Source organism: Pempheris klunzingeri, chromosome 18 (genome assembly GCF_042242105.1).
Source record: "Pempheris klunzingeri isolate RE-2024b chromosome 18, fPemKlu1.hap1, whole genome shotgun sequence".
Taxonomy (NCBI): Eukaryota; Metazoa; Chordata; class Actinopteri; order Acropomatiformes; family Pempheridae; genus Pempheris; species Pempheris klunzingeri.
This window is the reverse complement of record NC_092029.1, coordinates 12157922-12172319: the sequence shown is the minus strand read 5'-3', so window position 1 is coordinate 12172319 and position 14398 is coordinate 12157922. Positions and strand designations below refer to the sequence as shown.

General features: G+C 42.6%; 1 protein-coding gene across 1 annotated transcript in view; it reads left to right on the top strand.

Moving 5' to 3' along the window:
* adgb (androglobin) overlaps nt 1-3885 on the top strand; it is a 41287-nt gene extending 37402 nt beyond the window's left edge. The window contains 5 exon segments of the mRNA XM_070849726.1: nt 162-317; nt 503-585; nt 731-811; nt 3244-3427; nt 3607-3885. Coding sequence (XP_070705827.1) covers nt 162-317; nt 503-585; nt 731-811; nt 3244-3427; nt 3607-3810 — 708 coding nt within the window. The 3' untranslated portion in view covers nt 3811-3885.
* Nucleotides 3886-14398: the final 10513 nt, after the last annotated feature.

Sequence of the window (14398 nt, the reverse complement as noted above, 5' to 3'; positions counted from 1 at the left end):
ATAATCTTGGGCAGCTGGCTGGCAGGCTGTGTACCAGACTGTCTGAGTTGCTCATTGAAAGAGACACACTCATAATGTATTGTGGTACGGTGACCTTCAGCTAGGATGTTTGTGGGTGCGTGTGTGTGCTTCGTGGTTTGTGTGCCTATATGTCTGTGCAGAGCCTTGACTTGACTAAGCCGAACTGGACGCTGCGTGTGGTCTGTGACAAGAGCAAAACAGAGAGCATCGAGGTGAGGAAGGACACCGAGAGAGTGGACCAGATTAAAGCCATTAAAAAAGCCTGGGAAATGGCTGAACCAGGCCGTGGTGCCAAGGTAACCCAGAAGTTGAACTTGTGATGGTGATGTAACTACTTGTCAGTCGAAATCTTAAAGTTTTTCCAATTTACTGTTGAAATGAATGGTATGAGTCAGTTTTAATACTATTTTTAGCTTTACTTAATTCATTTTGATCTCCTTTTCTAAACATATACTACAGTTTAAATGTTTTATTTCTTTAGGCTTCACAGTCTCGTCTCAGGTTTCTTAAACAACAACATCAAGCAAGTGATGAAACTGCTACAGATGATGCAGAATGCAGAGAGCCCGGTAGCACACTCTAGATACACGCACACATGCATATACATATGTATTTGATCACTTTCTGTTTCCATTACTTGTCACATACAGTATGGTAATGAGGCCTTTTCAAATGGTTCTTTTATAGCTCTCTCCAGGTCTGGTCACAGCACCTCTCTCAGTCCATCCAATCAAGAGCTGACTGAAACCTCACGCTCCTATCCTCCAATGGACTACACTCCCTTCATCAGGTGCTCTTACACTCGTTTTGTTTTGACTTTTTTCCTTTTTTTTTTGCATCCACTTCTCTGCTCATTTTGCATTTGGGACTAACAGCATTGTAGAGTATAAAGTTCGACTGATGATTCGAGCCAATCAGAGCTGTCACTCCATCATGTGCTCACATAGTTGCACATAGTCATGTAATGAGACAAAATTATCAGTGGGCTAAAATGTTCCAACAAATAAATCATATCTGTGCTTGGAGGGCAGAAATGGAGAATATTACATAAACAACAAAGACAGACTCATTACCTCGTATTCTTTCAACAGGCTTTTCCCCCTTTAAGTCCTGTTTGTATGCGGTCCAGTTGTCTAATGTGGCTGTTGGATCACTGTGCTTTTACTGGGCTTTGTGAGCCTTAGCTGCAAGGCCTGATGGCACTTGCGTGTGCATGTGTGAATGCCTGTGTGTGTTCCGCATGCATGTTGCTATGTTGGCGGACATACCTGCATCCTTTTCATCAGTGGATTGGTTCACACAGTATCTGCAGGACACTGCTACTGATTTCCTGTGTTTATGACCTTTGCTCCCATTGGTGCTGTGAACAGCAGCATTGCAAGACTATACACTTTGGCTGGCCTGAAAGGTCAGTGCATGGGCTCCAGAGGACAGTGATGTATACTGTATGTAATGTATAGATTTTAAGGGGCGGCTAAGTGGAGAAAAGATAAATGAAAGAAAGTGTTCTCCATACATAAGCTCTAGATAAAGTCTTAAATAATGTGCATCAGTGTTCATTAGGCTTTATGTTGCGATCCACATCACAAATTCACTCTGACATTTAAAACTACTAAAAAGTTACCTACCCTAACTCTACAAGTAATGATACAATACATTCATAGTTTTTTGTTTTTACATTTACAGTCATTATAGTATTTTCTAATTTAACTGTGTAAATTATTTCTTGAGGCTTTATATTCTGAAATGAAGTACACGCATACACCAACATATACAAAGTTAAATATCAGTCCACCGTAGGTCTGCTTCATGGCTTGATGTGCATAATTTTGATTGTTTGTGTGCAAACATAATATGGAAAAGGAGCAGTTCCATAAAATGTTTTTTGTAAAGAGTTGCCAATCAAAGTCAAATCAAGTTTTCTGTTTGTCTACGTGTTAAATCAACTTTTGACTTTGTCCGTATCCTGAAGGGAGGAGTCTCCATCCACGGTCCCCCCCAGAGTCCCCCATTACTCTCTCTCACACCACCTCTCCTCCCCTCCCTCCATCTCTCCCTCTGTCCGTCCCTCTCCATGATAAATGAGATGATATTTGGGTCTGTTAATTAGAGAGCTATTTCAGGACCCCAATGAGCTCGTCGCTCCAATGAGATGTGCCCCTCTGCCGTCACCTCTCCATCCTCTCCTGCTGTGGCTATATGTGTGTGTATGTGTGTGCTCGCACATGCGTCCGTGTCCAGCTGCTAATGGCTGCTGACACTGTGGCCTGCGATCTGAGCCAAGAGAGAGATCCTGAGGAGTAGTCTATTAGGGGAGTCTGATTAGTCTGCAATACACCTTTCTCACAAAGGAGCACCATAGGGCACGTGATAGATTCACACTCATGCACACACACACACACACACACACACACTCACTCAAGCATGCCATCTTTACAGCATTGGAAAACACGTTACACGCAGTGTAAGAGGTTGAATAGGGCAATGCTCATTAACCAAATGAACTCCATCATCACCTCCGCTGGCCTCTCCTCTTCATTAATGTCAGCTTATAGGAAAAAGGCAGCCACATTTAGCACTTATAATCTCTTTGAATTCCTCCTTCAGCATGTGAGATTCAGAGGGCTATTCCCAGTCATTTCTCTTTCTCAGCAGACACATGTTGACTGCCACCATTTTATGTATACTTTCTCTCTTTTCACATACACAAATAAATGTTATTTAAGTTATACAATTGTTTTTTAACATAGAAATAGTCAAATACCGTGGTTATAACCAAAACCAAATGGACTTCTCAGATATCAATCTGGATATACAGCTTGGGATATGAGATAAGGCACGGGACCGTGTGTCCGTCATTTCCTCTGCCTATCTCTGCATTTATCAGCCACATTTCCATTTTTATTCGTTCTGTCTGTGTCAACATTGTCAGCTGTCCCATCTCACAAAATGCCTGTAAAATATTTTAGAATTTGATAACATTCGCTATAACTTGAGTTGATAATATCTGATCCCCAAATACTCCCTTCTGAATTTGATGGAACATGCACAACATCCTGTTTCTCAGCAAACGTGTTGCGTATTCCTTATAAATAAATAAACTATCCAGCATCAACATTCTGGTCAGAGACAATACTGAAAAGGTGTAAAAGGTATCAGCTCATGTGGCATTGAAGTAAGTTACACATACACATTGTATCAAGTTCTTGTGTACATCCGTAGATGCCAAAATGATGTTCCAGTGCTGATGAACTCACAGATAGAGGAGATCCAGCAGAGGGAGCGCTTAGAAAAGATCCAGACGTATCGGTTGGTCCGAGACAATGTGCTGGAGCACCAGAAACAGCAGGAGCTCAACAGGAAGGAGCTAATGAGACACCAGTTGGAGATGCATGAGACCATGCAGGTCAGCCAGAACATAGAACGATGTGTGAGATGTCTAAATGTGAAGATGTAAACAGTAATAATGATCAGTTTTGACTATCAACGTTAAAGAGATTGAGTAAGATCTGCCTTTCCCTCTGGTGAGACACGATTCTATAAGTTCTTTCTCTTTAGCAAATTCTTTCTCTGTCTTGTCTCCAGGCAACCTTGTGGCAGCGTTGTAAGATATTCCTCGATGCTTGCAAGGCATTTAGAAGCCATCAGATAGCAGCCATGAAAAAGGAACAAGAAGAGAAACAAGCTCTGGAGGAGGCCCAGCAGGCAGTTCTAGAAAAAACAACCCCCATCTCTGCTGCCACCCAGCAGCCCAACAATCGTGCCAAGAGCGCTGGCAAGAAGAAATGATGGTTATGGCACTAACTTCCAGTCTCAGTTTCCTCAGCAGACACCTCTCAACAAGTCTGTTTGAACACAGAAGAATCTTCAGTTAATCACAACACTGTAGCCTGCACTTTATGATATAATACCTGACCAAAAGATTGTCGCTGTACCTGATTCGGAGCTGCCACTGCTATTTTGTCTTGCCTTTTAACTCTTGAAACATATGAAACTAAGGACACTAAAGGTAGCTTGTTTTTGTTTGTAATGCCTTTTTTGTTTTTTACCAAAGATGTTCATACCTTTACAACATTTATTCTGCATTCTGTGCCATAATTAATCATATTCTATGATCTCTATCCCTTATTAACAGAGCCACTGTTCACCAGTTATATTTGTAGTTTTTGTTCAGTTACCTCTAGAATAAATGATAAAATTTAAATGACAACATTGCTGTTTCTGGCTGTGAGCAGACATGGGAAAACCACTTCCCCTTTCATTGCACTGAGAATGTCAGGCCATCTCACTTGCAATCTATGGCGTTGACTTTTCGATGCCTAGCATGCCTGATTATATTCTGCAAATCTTTTGTTTTTCTGAAGGTCACTGTATTGACTACATGCCTCAAGGCATGCTGGATACAGCCAACCTCTCACAAGCTGACTGGTACTGATTGATTAGTTAATTGATATATTCTTGCTAATAGAAGCTCACAAGAGTCCCCGTTCCTACAAGACCTAAAGTGTTGTGTATGGAAAATGCAACATAGGTTGGTAGCAGATCTTTACGGCTGCATGGCAAAGAACCATCTATACATATTTCAAAACAGATGGTCAGGTTTCAAATATGCATTGAAGTGTTGATCAATCTAGTGTTTCTTTGTCAAATGAATTTAATACAGTAAACTAAGTGCCATTTATCCTTGCTTAGTATTTCTGAGTTCATCTGGTTGGTCTCCATCCCACAGAGAGTCAGCTGATCAGCTGAGGAATGGGAAGCTAAATTAGAAATGAAAGGGAAGAGGGTGCCATCTAGTGGCTTTGGACATTAATAAATTTTCATTACAATGTCTGCACTGTGCTGTTTTCATGGTTGACAATAATGAATAGTTCAATTTTGTGCTGCTGCATGAAGGAAATTATCATTATGCTGTGTGTGCATGTGTTAGTGTGTGTGTGTGTGTGTGTGTGTGTGTGTGTGTGCGTGTGTGTGTGTGTGTGTGTGTGCTGGGTAGCAGGATGAGATGATTATTTGTGCCGGCTTGTATGTGTGTGCATGTGCAAAGTCATCCTGCAGTAATCCACTCCTCCTCTAAAGCTTTTGTACCCTGCTGCTGACACATTCGTTTATTGAAATTCGTCTTTGTACGATATTATTTCCTTTCATTATGACCTAAATCAGGGAGGTGCAACATATGAAAAAGTTCTGACAGGAATGCAGTAGATACAATCAAACTTTAACAGTAATTTGTTTATGTGCGTAAATGTCTGCACACTGTGCTTTAAAGTGCAGCAGGACTATACGTTTATATTAAACACTAAGTCTGCATGTGTGTATTGCTTCTAGTTTTCTAGCTCATAAAAGTGTGCTGCTGCGTTATGTGTATATTTCGCACTGCATCTTGTGTGTCTGCTCAGTCTGTCAGGCCTCATCTAGCCAACCACTATTTCTACCCTTGTAACTGCATGACAGAACTAATCCTGAAAGCCTTGTTCCTGGCACAGAACATTCCCTCTTGTCTCTGCACTGTTCCCCCCCGCCCAATTCATTCCTTCTTTTCTAAAGCATTAGCTATTATTTGCTGTTTTTTAGTACACCTAAACCCATCCTCCTCCTCCTCCTCCTCCTCCTCCTCCTCCTCCTCTGTGCATGAGGTACAGTGTGTTGGGTGTGGGTGTATGTGTATCACACCAGTCTGTTGTTAAAGAGAGAGAGAGAGAGAGAGAGAGAGAGAGATCACCCGATACTGTAATTGGCAGTGACGTGTGTGTATTAACGGAGAGGCTGTTTGTTAATTGGCAGCTGTTGGCTGGTGGTTTGATGCAAATGTGTTGTGAGCGACAGAAGAGCTCCGGTGTAACCTTGAAGACAAGGGGACAGTCGGTCGTAGTGTGTGTGTGTATGATTGCGTGTGTGCATTTCACTTCCCACAAGTAATAAGAGAATATTTGATTCTTAAATGGACCCACATAGAGGGATGATGAAATTAAGTGAAACTGGATACACATTCCAATGGTGTGGAGACTGCGGTGGCTCTTTAATTCACTTTCCATTTTGGAGGTAATAATTCACAAATGCCTTAATCAATTTCTTTGCTGTTACTTTTGCAAATGACTAAAGGGCATTCTGGCCAGGGTTTCTTTCTTTTTCTATGGCAACATTGCTACCACATGTGAATCAGTGTGAAACTGCAACTTGACATTATCAGATTTTGTTCAGCTTAAACAAATTAGATATTCAGAATTAATTGGTGAGGATTTAAAGGCATTGGTGGATTGATTTTTTTTTAACCTGTGGACAGAGCAAGGCTAGCTGTTTCCCTCTGATTTCAGTCATTATGCAAAGCTATGCTAAGCTAAGCTTATCATCTCCTGGCTGTAGCTTTATATTTAGCAGACTGATATTAGACTGGTTACGATATTCTCATCTAACTCTTAGCAAGGAAACCAGTAAGCGTAAGCGTTGAACTATTCTAAGTATACATCAGGGATTTTCTTCCATAAGAAATGTAGACTTCTTTTGAATTCAATCTATAAATCTGTAATGTCTGCCAAGAATATGCAGCACTCTTCAAGTATACAACAGCCCTAAGCTCCTTTTACCTTTTCATTCACCTTTCTCTCATATGCATTCCCCCACACACCAATAAGCACACACACACACACACACACAAACACACCCAAACACAAACATACACTTCCGGCTGGATCATGGTGGATCCAGGGTTCTTTGGCTTATTGGTTCAACATGCTGCAGATTGTCCATTGTTGTTGCTGTCTCCCCCAGGGACTGAATGTCTCTCAAGGTCCATCCTCACAGCCTGCTATGCTGATAAAAGACAGAGGAGCAAGACTTTGAAAGAGAGAAGCCTCGGCTGCCTTCGCTAAGACTCAGCTCAGGCGACAAGCAGCAAAAGGCCAAGCTTTTAGTGGATGTTGACAGAGCGATAGCACTGAAGGGGAAAAGGTGAGGGCTCCCAGATTGACACCCAAGCTACTGCAGTAATCTATAACCCCTGTTACTCTGTCTGTCATGCACACACACACACACACAGAACCCCGTACTCACAGACAAAGAAATGCTGACCTGGTTGCAGGCTCGTTCCTGTAACACAACCATTTCTTTCCTCTGCCTCACCTTGCTTGCTTCGGCTTCACTCTCTCTTCACTCTTCTTTGGCGCTCTCTCCAGCAGCACCACCTCTATCTTCAGCCAACACAGCACAGCTCTGCACACACCGTGGGGGATGCCAAAATCAAATAATGAGTTCGGAGAAGTTCACAAAAAAACTGCAACACTTCAGATTTGTAGGTGTGTGTCAAATAAAGCACTGAACACAAGGTCATCATCACCATAGAAGAACAGTACCTGTCATCAGATTTAGGTGACAGGAGACCTATAGCTGAGACATCCCATGTAACAATATGTTCTGTTGTAACTTATACAGATAAGCCTTCTAATTTCATCCTTATTTCCCAATGGCCTGCATTTATCAGCGTCTAGAAGATTCTACTTGGACTACCAGTTAATACTTTGTTAAGATAAGTCTATTCCTATTTGAAGGTCAAACCCAGTCAATATTTAAGCAGGGCTGAGGAGCCGCATGTCAGGATCATGTGGATAAACTGTCTGTGGTCCAGCTCTGTGTACACATAAAGATTTGACTGTGACGGCAGAGATAGTCAAGTTGCTATTCAGAGCACAGGCTTGGGTTGACAGCTGTCCCTCACTCAGCACGTCACTACACAATTTTTATAGTAGACGGATTAAGGGATTGTGTGTTTGTGTGGGAACACTGGTGCATGTGTGTGTGTGTGTGTGTGTCTGTGTCCGTACATACTGATAAAAGTTTGTTTTTGCATCCGAGGTGCCTTCTGGGTTATTTCAGACCCAAGTACATCCCCTGACAGTTATACTAACTGCCACTGATATGAGAGAGACTCTATGGGTGACGTGCTGTTGTGCGTTTCAAAGTTGCACATGTCTATAGTTATTATAGAGAAGCCAACGTGGTTGTCAGGATGCAGCTGATGACCTGTTGTGCCACAGCCTGTCCGAGGTGTTTATTTCAAAAGATCTTTGAATAGTGCTTTAGATTGCCCCAGGTGTGGTTCTGTGTGTGTTTGCACCTGTGTGTGTGGGTAAAAAGATTTATTCCACGTTAAGGAACACTTTTGTTTAGTATCATGCACCGTTTGTTGTCACCACTTCAAAGCTCTGCCTCAGCTGATATGTGGATGAAGGGTAATCTAATGGATAGATGGTTGGATGGGAGGATACTCACAGTTTCCTTAAATAGCATCACAGCGACTGTTTGAAATCGCAACCTAATTGGCTTGTGTTGGAGATGATTGCATTAATTCAGCAATGCAGACTCAGTTTACACAGCAGAGCCGGGAGGTGTCAGGTTGACAATAAAACAGGAGTTGAAATTTCATCCCACTTTATTGGATTGCACGTTAGCCTGTGCCAATCACAGGGGCTAATTGTGCGGCTTAATTTACCATCAGACGCTGCAGAAAGTGAGGAGTCTGTGGTCAGACGGCTCACCATCACACCAGTGTGGTCCTGGAGGAGAAGGAAGTTCACCCAGAATCCTCTTTTCAGTGCTCATTTAGCAGCAATGTTGTGTTTCCTCCAGATCTCCTTTTTTATTCTAACACATTAAGTCATGATTCTATCCTGACAGACTTTCACCGCTGATGTGTGGACAGAGAAGACTCTCAGTGTGTTGTCACACACCAGTTCAACGACACAGGCATGGTCATGGTGAAGTGCTGATTTGATAATAATGATTTGATTTGTTAATTGATCAAAGCTGAAACCAACAGGGGGAGGCTGCACAAGGGAGTCATTGATAACCTGTCCTGTGCTCAGCACTGATTATTGCTCTTAGATAACAGGACTAAGGAAGGAAACTTCTGTCTTTCTCTCACTCACTCACACACACACATCCTTCTGTGCCAACTTTTCCTTGTATTTATAACCATCTGGGTGTGTATTAGGGAGGAGGATTGTGATGTTATCAGGTCCCTGTCCAATGTAACACCAGGAAAATCACGGTAGCCTTTCAGAGACTGAAATGGATTTCCCCTCTGTTCCGTCAAAGGACTGGGGCTACCGGTAGAAGTGGTCTCGACTCATTGAGTCAGTGACATTGACCTGAGGACAAAGTGCTGTTCACCTCTCATGTCTCTTTCTTCAGTGTCCAGATGACAGGTTTAAGTAAACTTAATTCTGGCTGCATGCCAACTGCATCTTTCTAAGAAATCTGTCCTCCCAGAGGTCCTGTGTCACTGCAATGGTAACATTGGCAATGCCCTTTCCTTTAATAGTGGCATCCATCTGCTCAACTGTGTGTGTGTGTGTGTGTGTGTGTGTGTGTGTGTGTGTGTGTGTGCTTGTGTGTGTGTTGCTGGTCAGCTTATCGCCTGTGCTGATTATTGGAATTGATACCAGCTGTGCTACCCTGAGAAGAGACCAGCTGACGTGTCGTGTCCATCCCCTGAGCTGTTTGCACCAACATGCCTGCATGTACACACACACACACACACACATACACACACACACACACAAACACACACACACACACATACACGCACCAGCCACAAACTGCAATCTCAGTAATTTCTGGCTTGTTAGGGATATGTGGCCTTATGACCTTGAAATCTTGATCAAACAACACGTCAAACTGCCTGGTGGATCTTTACAGTCTTCTCTTCTCTTCTCTTCTCTTCTCTTCTCTTGTCAGAAAAGAGGTGTGATGCCAGGATCATAAACTCATGCTTGTATTAGACTCCGGCTTTTTGATTAGGAGCGCTATGGACGTAGTGAAGGCTTTATAGCATTGTCAATTTCTCCACCGCAATCTCCTCATCTCTTTTATCCTCCCATCAATATTTATAAGCCCCACTGTAACTATAACGGCTGGTGGGTGATTGGTCGAGCGGGTGGGGGTAGGGGCTACGTGGAGGGACATGTACAGATGTACCTCTAAGCTTTGTTACCTTCCGCATGCAACACATCTGCAACCGTGTTTGCTGGGGGAATGTATGACATTGAAAACATCCTCCTATTGAACCAGACAGAGACAATCAAGTGTTCCCTCAAGGGCATTGGCTCATTAACTTGCATTCCCTCTGGGATGTCTGTGTGTGTGTGTGTAATGTATGTGTCTGTATGTATGTCTGCCATGCACATTGGTGTTAGCTTGCTATGTTTCGTTTTTGCTCTTCAACTGTTTTGTGAGTGTGTGTGTGTATTCTTGTTCCTTTTAACCGGAAGCCCCCACGAAATGTGCGTGTCAGTTACATGCGTGCTGATACTGTATGTCCTCTCACTCGTTACCCATGCTATGCTGCATATACTTGTTGTATGAGGACACAGCGGTTGAATGACGCTGGAAGGTTTGGGGTCACGAGCGCTAAACTCAGGTGTGCTATGATGCGCTTGATTAACTACAGCTGTCAGTGAGGGCGGAAGGTCCTTGTCCCTCCAGTCCTTCTGCATGACAGGCAGACTCTCTGTGACCTGCCATTGTCCCCTGTGTCCCCCTGAGTTTTTCACTTTCTCCAGACAGCGCAGGGCCTTGCTGCTGCAGGGGTCAAACAGGGCTGACTGTGATGCTGAGCTCTGGGGCTGCACAGTGTGGTGCTGCAAATGGATCAGTCCTCAGTTTTTGAGAGAGTGTCAAGATTTTAAGTGGCTCAAATCCAATGGAGGTGAATAATCTTTGTGTGAGGACGCCTATTCTCAGTGCATATGTGCATTGTTTGAGCCTTGCCTGTTTTGAAAAAAACAAAACAAGAAAGCTACAAAATTGCTGATAAACATTTTCAATATAATGCAATTCAACTCAAACTGTATATAATCGAAGAACATGCACTCCTGTACTGAAAGATGAGAGTAATGAGATACATGTACGTACATATATATGATACATGTGTTGATGCATATTCATATCTTTATGCAAACATCTGTGTAATTTGTGCAAATTTGCATGTGTAGGTAGGCGTTTTCACTGCACTGTGCTATCAATACACTTTACTCTCTGCTGCGCCAGCCTCAGAACTGGAGGAATATTTCAAAGCTATATATTAATGTAGACGGATAGTATTTAGATTCTCTGTTAAGTGACTAACTCAGCATTGCCTAAAACAGGCAATGTGCCACTGCTGATGTATAGTCTTGTCATTTGAGCAAAGCCAGCATAGGATAACATCACTGCAGTGGCTGCTTGACACAGTCAGTCATAGCTGTCCTGTTGTAGATGCTCCCTTACCTCTGACCCAGGATTAGCACTGGATTAGCGCTTTGCTCATGTGCACAACAGCTATTAGATCTGTATATGGTCAATTTGCATATTTCCCAGGGTTGTTGTGTTGAATGATAATACATAGATAATGGAGGGGCTGCAGGGGCAGAGTGTTCTGCATCGGTGTAATTGGTCCTCATACAGTTATCCCTAAGTTTACCATGTTGTAGGATATAGTTCAACCTCCAAGACGTTAAACCGACTTTGTAAGCTTAAAAGACCTTCGGAAATTACAGAAATGCAACTTCGCAGGAATTTTAGCAAGTAGAAGCCGATTATACACTGTAAAGTATGGGAAACATCAATGTGTTTTGCCCTGCTTGTACAAAGCTTTATTCCATTGTTTCCAGCTCTTGTTGCTAGTATTTTCAGGATAAAAAAAAGACATCATATGAAAGTAAATCATCACGGTTGTCTCTTTAATACACCTATAAGAACAAATATTGGTCAAATAAATAAATAAAACCATATCACCTTGACTGTGCATGAGATTTACACCTCGTCTTGTCCATCCCCCTCCCTCTTTACACTTTGGCTCTTTACAAAAAAAAAAAAAAAAACACTAATACAGCGCTGCCTCAGTGAAAAGCCTTATCAAAGAGCACAAACACAGCAGTCAGACTCAAAATACAACACACACACATACACACAATGCAGCCAGATGAATGGCCCGGCAACAACACAATGGTGCTAAATTAAATCACTGATGTCAGAGTTGCCAAAAGCCCTCCCCTCCCACATCACTCACTCACACTCACATGCAAGGATTGACTAATAAGGACCTCTTTGTTTGCCTGCATAATATATTCTGGATCAGGAGATATCAGTTGGGGTTGGAAGGTGCGTATGGTCAATTTCAGTTCATTATGCAAATCAGCATTGCAACAATTGTTCTCAAGCCATCCTGGTACGATTACTGAATTAATAATGTGCTCCCTGGTCCTCTTCATATCTTTTTGTGCCCTTTCATTCAAAAGCATCCCCATGCCTTGGTGCATCCTTTACATCAGCTGTGCCTCAGCCAAGGACTTGCATAGAAACAAGCTTGTATAATCAGCATTGATTTTTACAATGTCCAGTGATGGTGGAATTAAAAATGCCCTTCTTTGGACATTCCCCAGTTTAGGGTGGAGTTGGCATCAGGTGTTGTTAGCAAACACAGCTATTACTTCCGCCGCTGCACCCTTGTCGCCACTGTTGGAGGCAACCTGTCGAAGATGAACGTGTTAGCAAACAGCCCAAACAGGTGGCAACGCTATTGTTACTCAAGCATGAGCAGCCTCAGCTGAGCTTGTCAAGCTTGGTACTTTCATCTGCGGCCTGACAAACATACACAGCTGTACTGAGGTCCTGAACTCAACTCACTTAAGCTCTTAGGGGAAAACATAACCAGTGATAAAGTTGTCTGAGTGGTAGACCTTTATAGAGGCCAACCCAGGTAGATCACAGCCTGACAGAAGTACTGAATGAGTATCATGAGGAAGTTGATGGTGTTTACTTGGACACACACTTTGCAGATTTTAAGTTTTTTTCTCTTTTGGGGTCCCAACTGTAAGCTTGTCACCTGAGCCCAGTGCCGTTGTTACTGTGGGTGCAAGGTGTTTTGAATATCTGGCAGAAAGTACAGAAATTCTGGCACGATGTATGCATGACACAGTGTAGACACTAATGACACAGTGTAGACACAGTGAAATTATCATAATGACAGTCCTCAGACTTAATGTTCAGGTGACACATTCAAGCAATAAGATGAAGATAAACATCCATCATCTATACCAACCTCTCCTTTGCAGGGTTGTGTTGGTCTGAAACCCCGCTCTCATTGGCTAAGAGGTGGTTTACACCCTGGACGGGTCACCAGTCTATCAGCAGGCTGACGCACGTAGAGACAAACATTCACATTCACAATCACACCTTTGGCAATTTAGTGCGGCAGCTGCACTAACTAGCTGCACCACCATAGATGGATATCTATTAGCTGGCAAATAATGCCTGTAGTCATCTGAAACACATGCACACACAAATGATTTTAATTTAAAGGATTTACACCCTGATAGTAAATGCAAAACAGAAGAAAAAAATTTGAATAATTATATTCTGTCAAACGACTGACACATGCTAAATGTAGCATAGCCTTTATTTCCATTAATCCACATCACATGATTGCAGCAAAGCTGGGAACACAGAAGCAGAAGTCTGTGACCCTGAAAGAACTCACTGCAGCTGTGTGTTAAAACCAAGTCAGTAACTGTTGATCACCTCAGCAGAGCCACTTGTTTTGAATGTCGGATGAACAAACTCATTATCTTGAGGACACCGTAGTGAGCAGGCAAAAGTTTGAAAGAAAGACACTATGGCCTGTGCCTTAGTTATATGAAGTATTAAGGATGACTTTGAGGGAACATGAAATGTCACCTTGTTGGCAGAGACAGGGGCCTTTCCTAAACCCATCCCTCCTGGGTAGCTCTTCACTGTGAGGAACTCCTGCACCAGGTCTCACCTACAGCTGTGGAGGGATCTCCACATTAGAGATATAAATAACAAGTAAACTTCGTCATAAGCAGGAAACAGCCGTAACCATGGTTACTGTTAGACACTTTGCTTGCTCAGCTGTTGGGTTATATTATGCCTGTTCATCTGCAAATGCATATCATCCCTAAACAATAAAACCAAATCAGCTGTTTTAGGACTAAATGATATGTTCATTTTTAAATTGATGCCTCGACATAATGCTAAAACATAAAATAAATTTAAAGACAAAAAGATGCTTTTATTTCCCATTTTTATTTTAATGACACGACATTTTCTTTTCTGAAGCCACCTCAGAAAAAATAGTCTCAGGAAAAATGCGGCAGATTATTGCAATGCCTCTGCAATTCTCCAGAAACAACAAGATGTTATGGTCCACTTCCACGATCCACTGTGGCCAATGGCCTCTGATATGGCGAGCTTTCCACGCAAGCACACAACAAACAGAGGCGGGGAGGAGAGGCCGAGGGTGCAGTGGAAAGAATGGGACTGTGTGTCCGCCTGTCTGTCCCCACAGACACTCACAGCGCCGCAGCATCCCAACATCACCAGC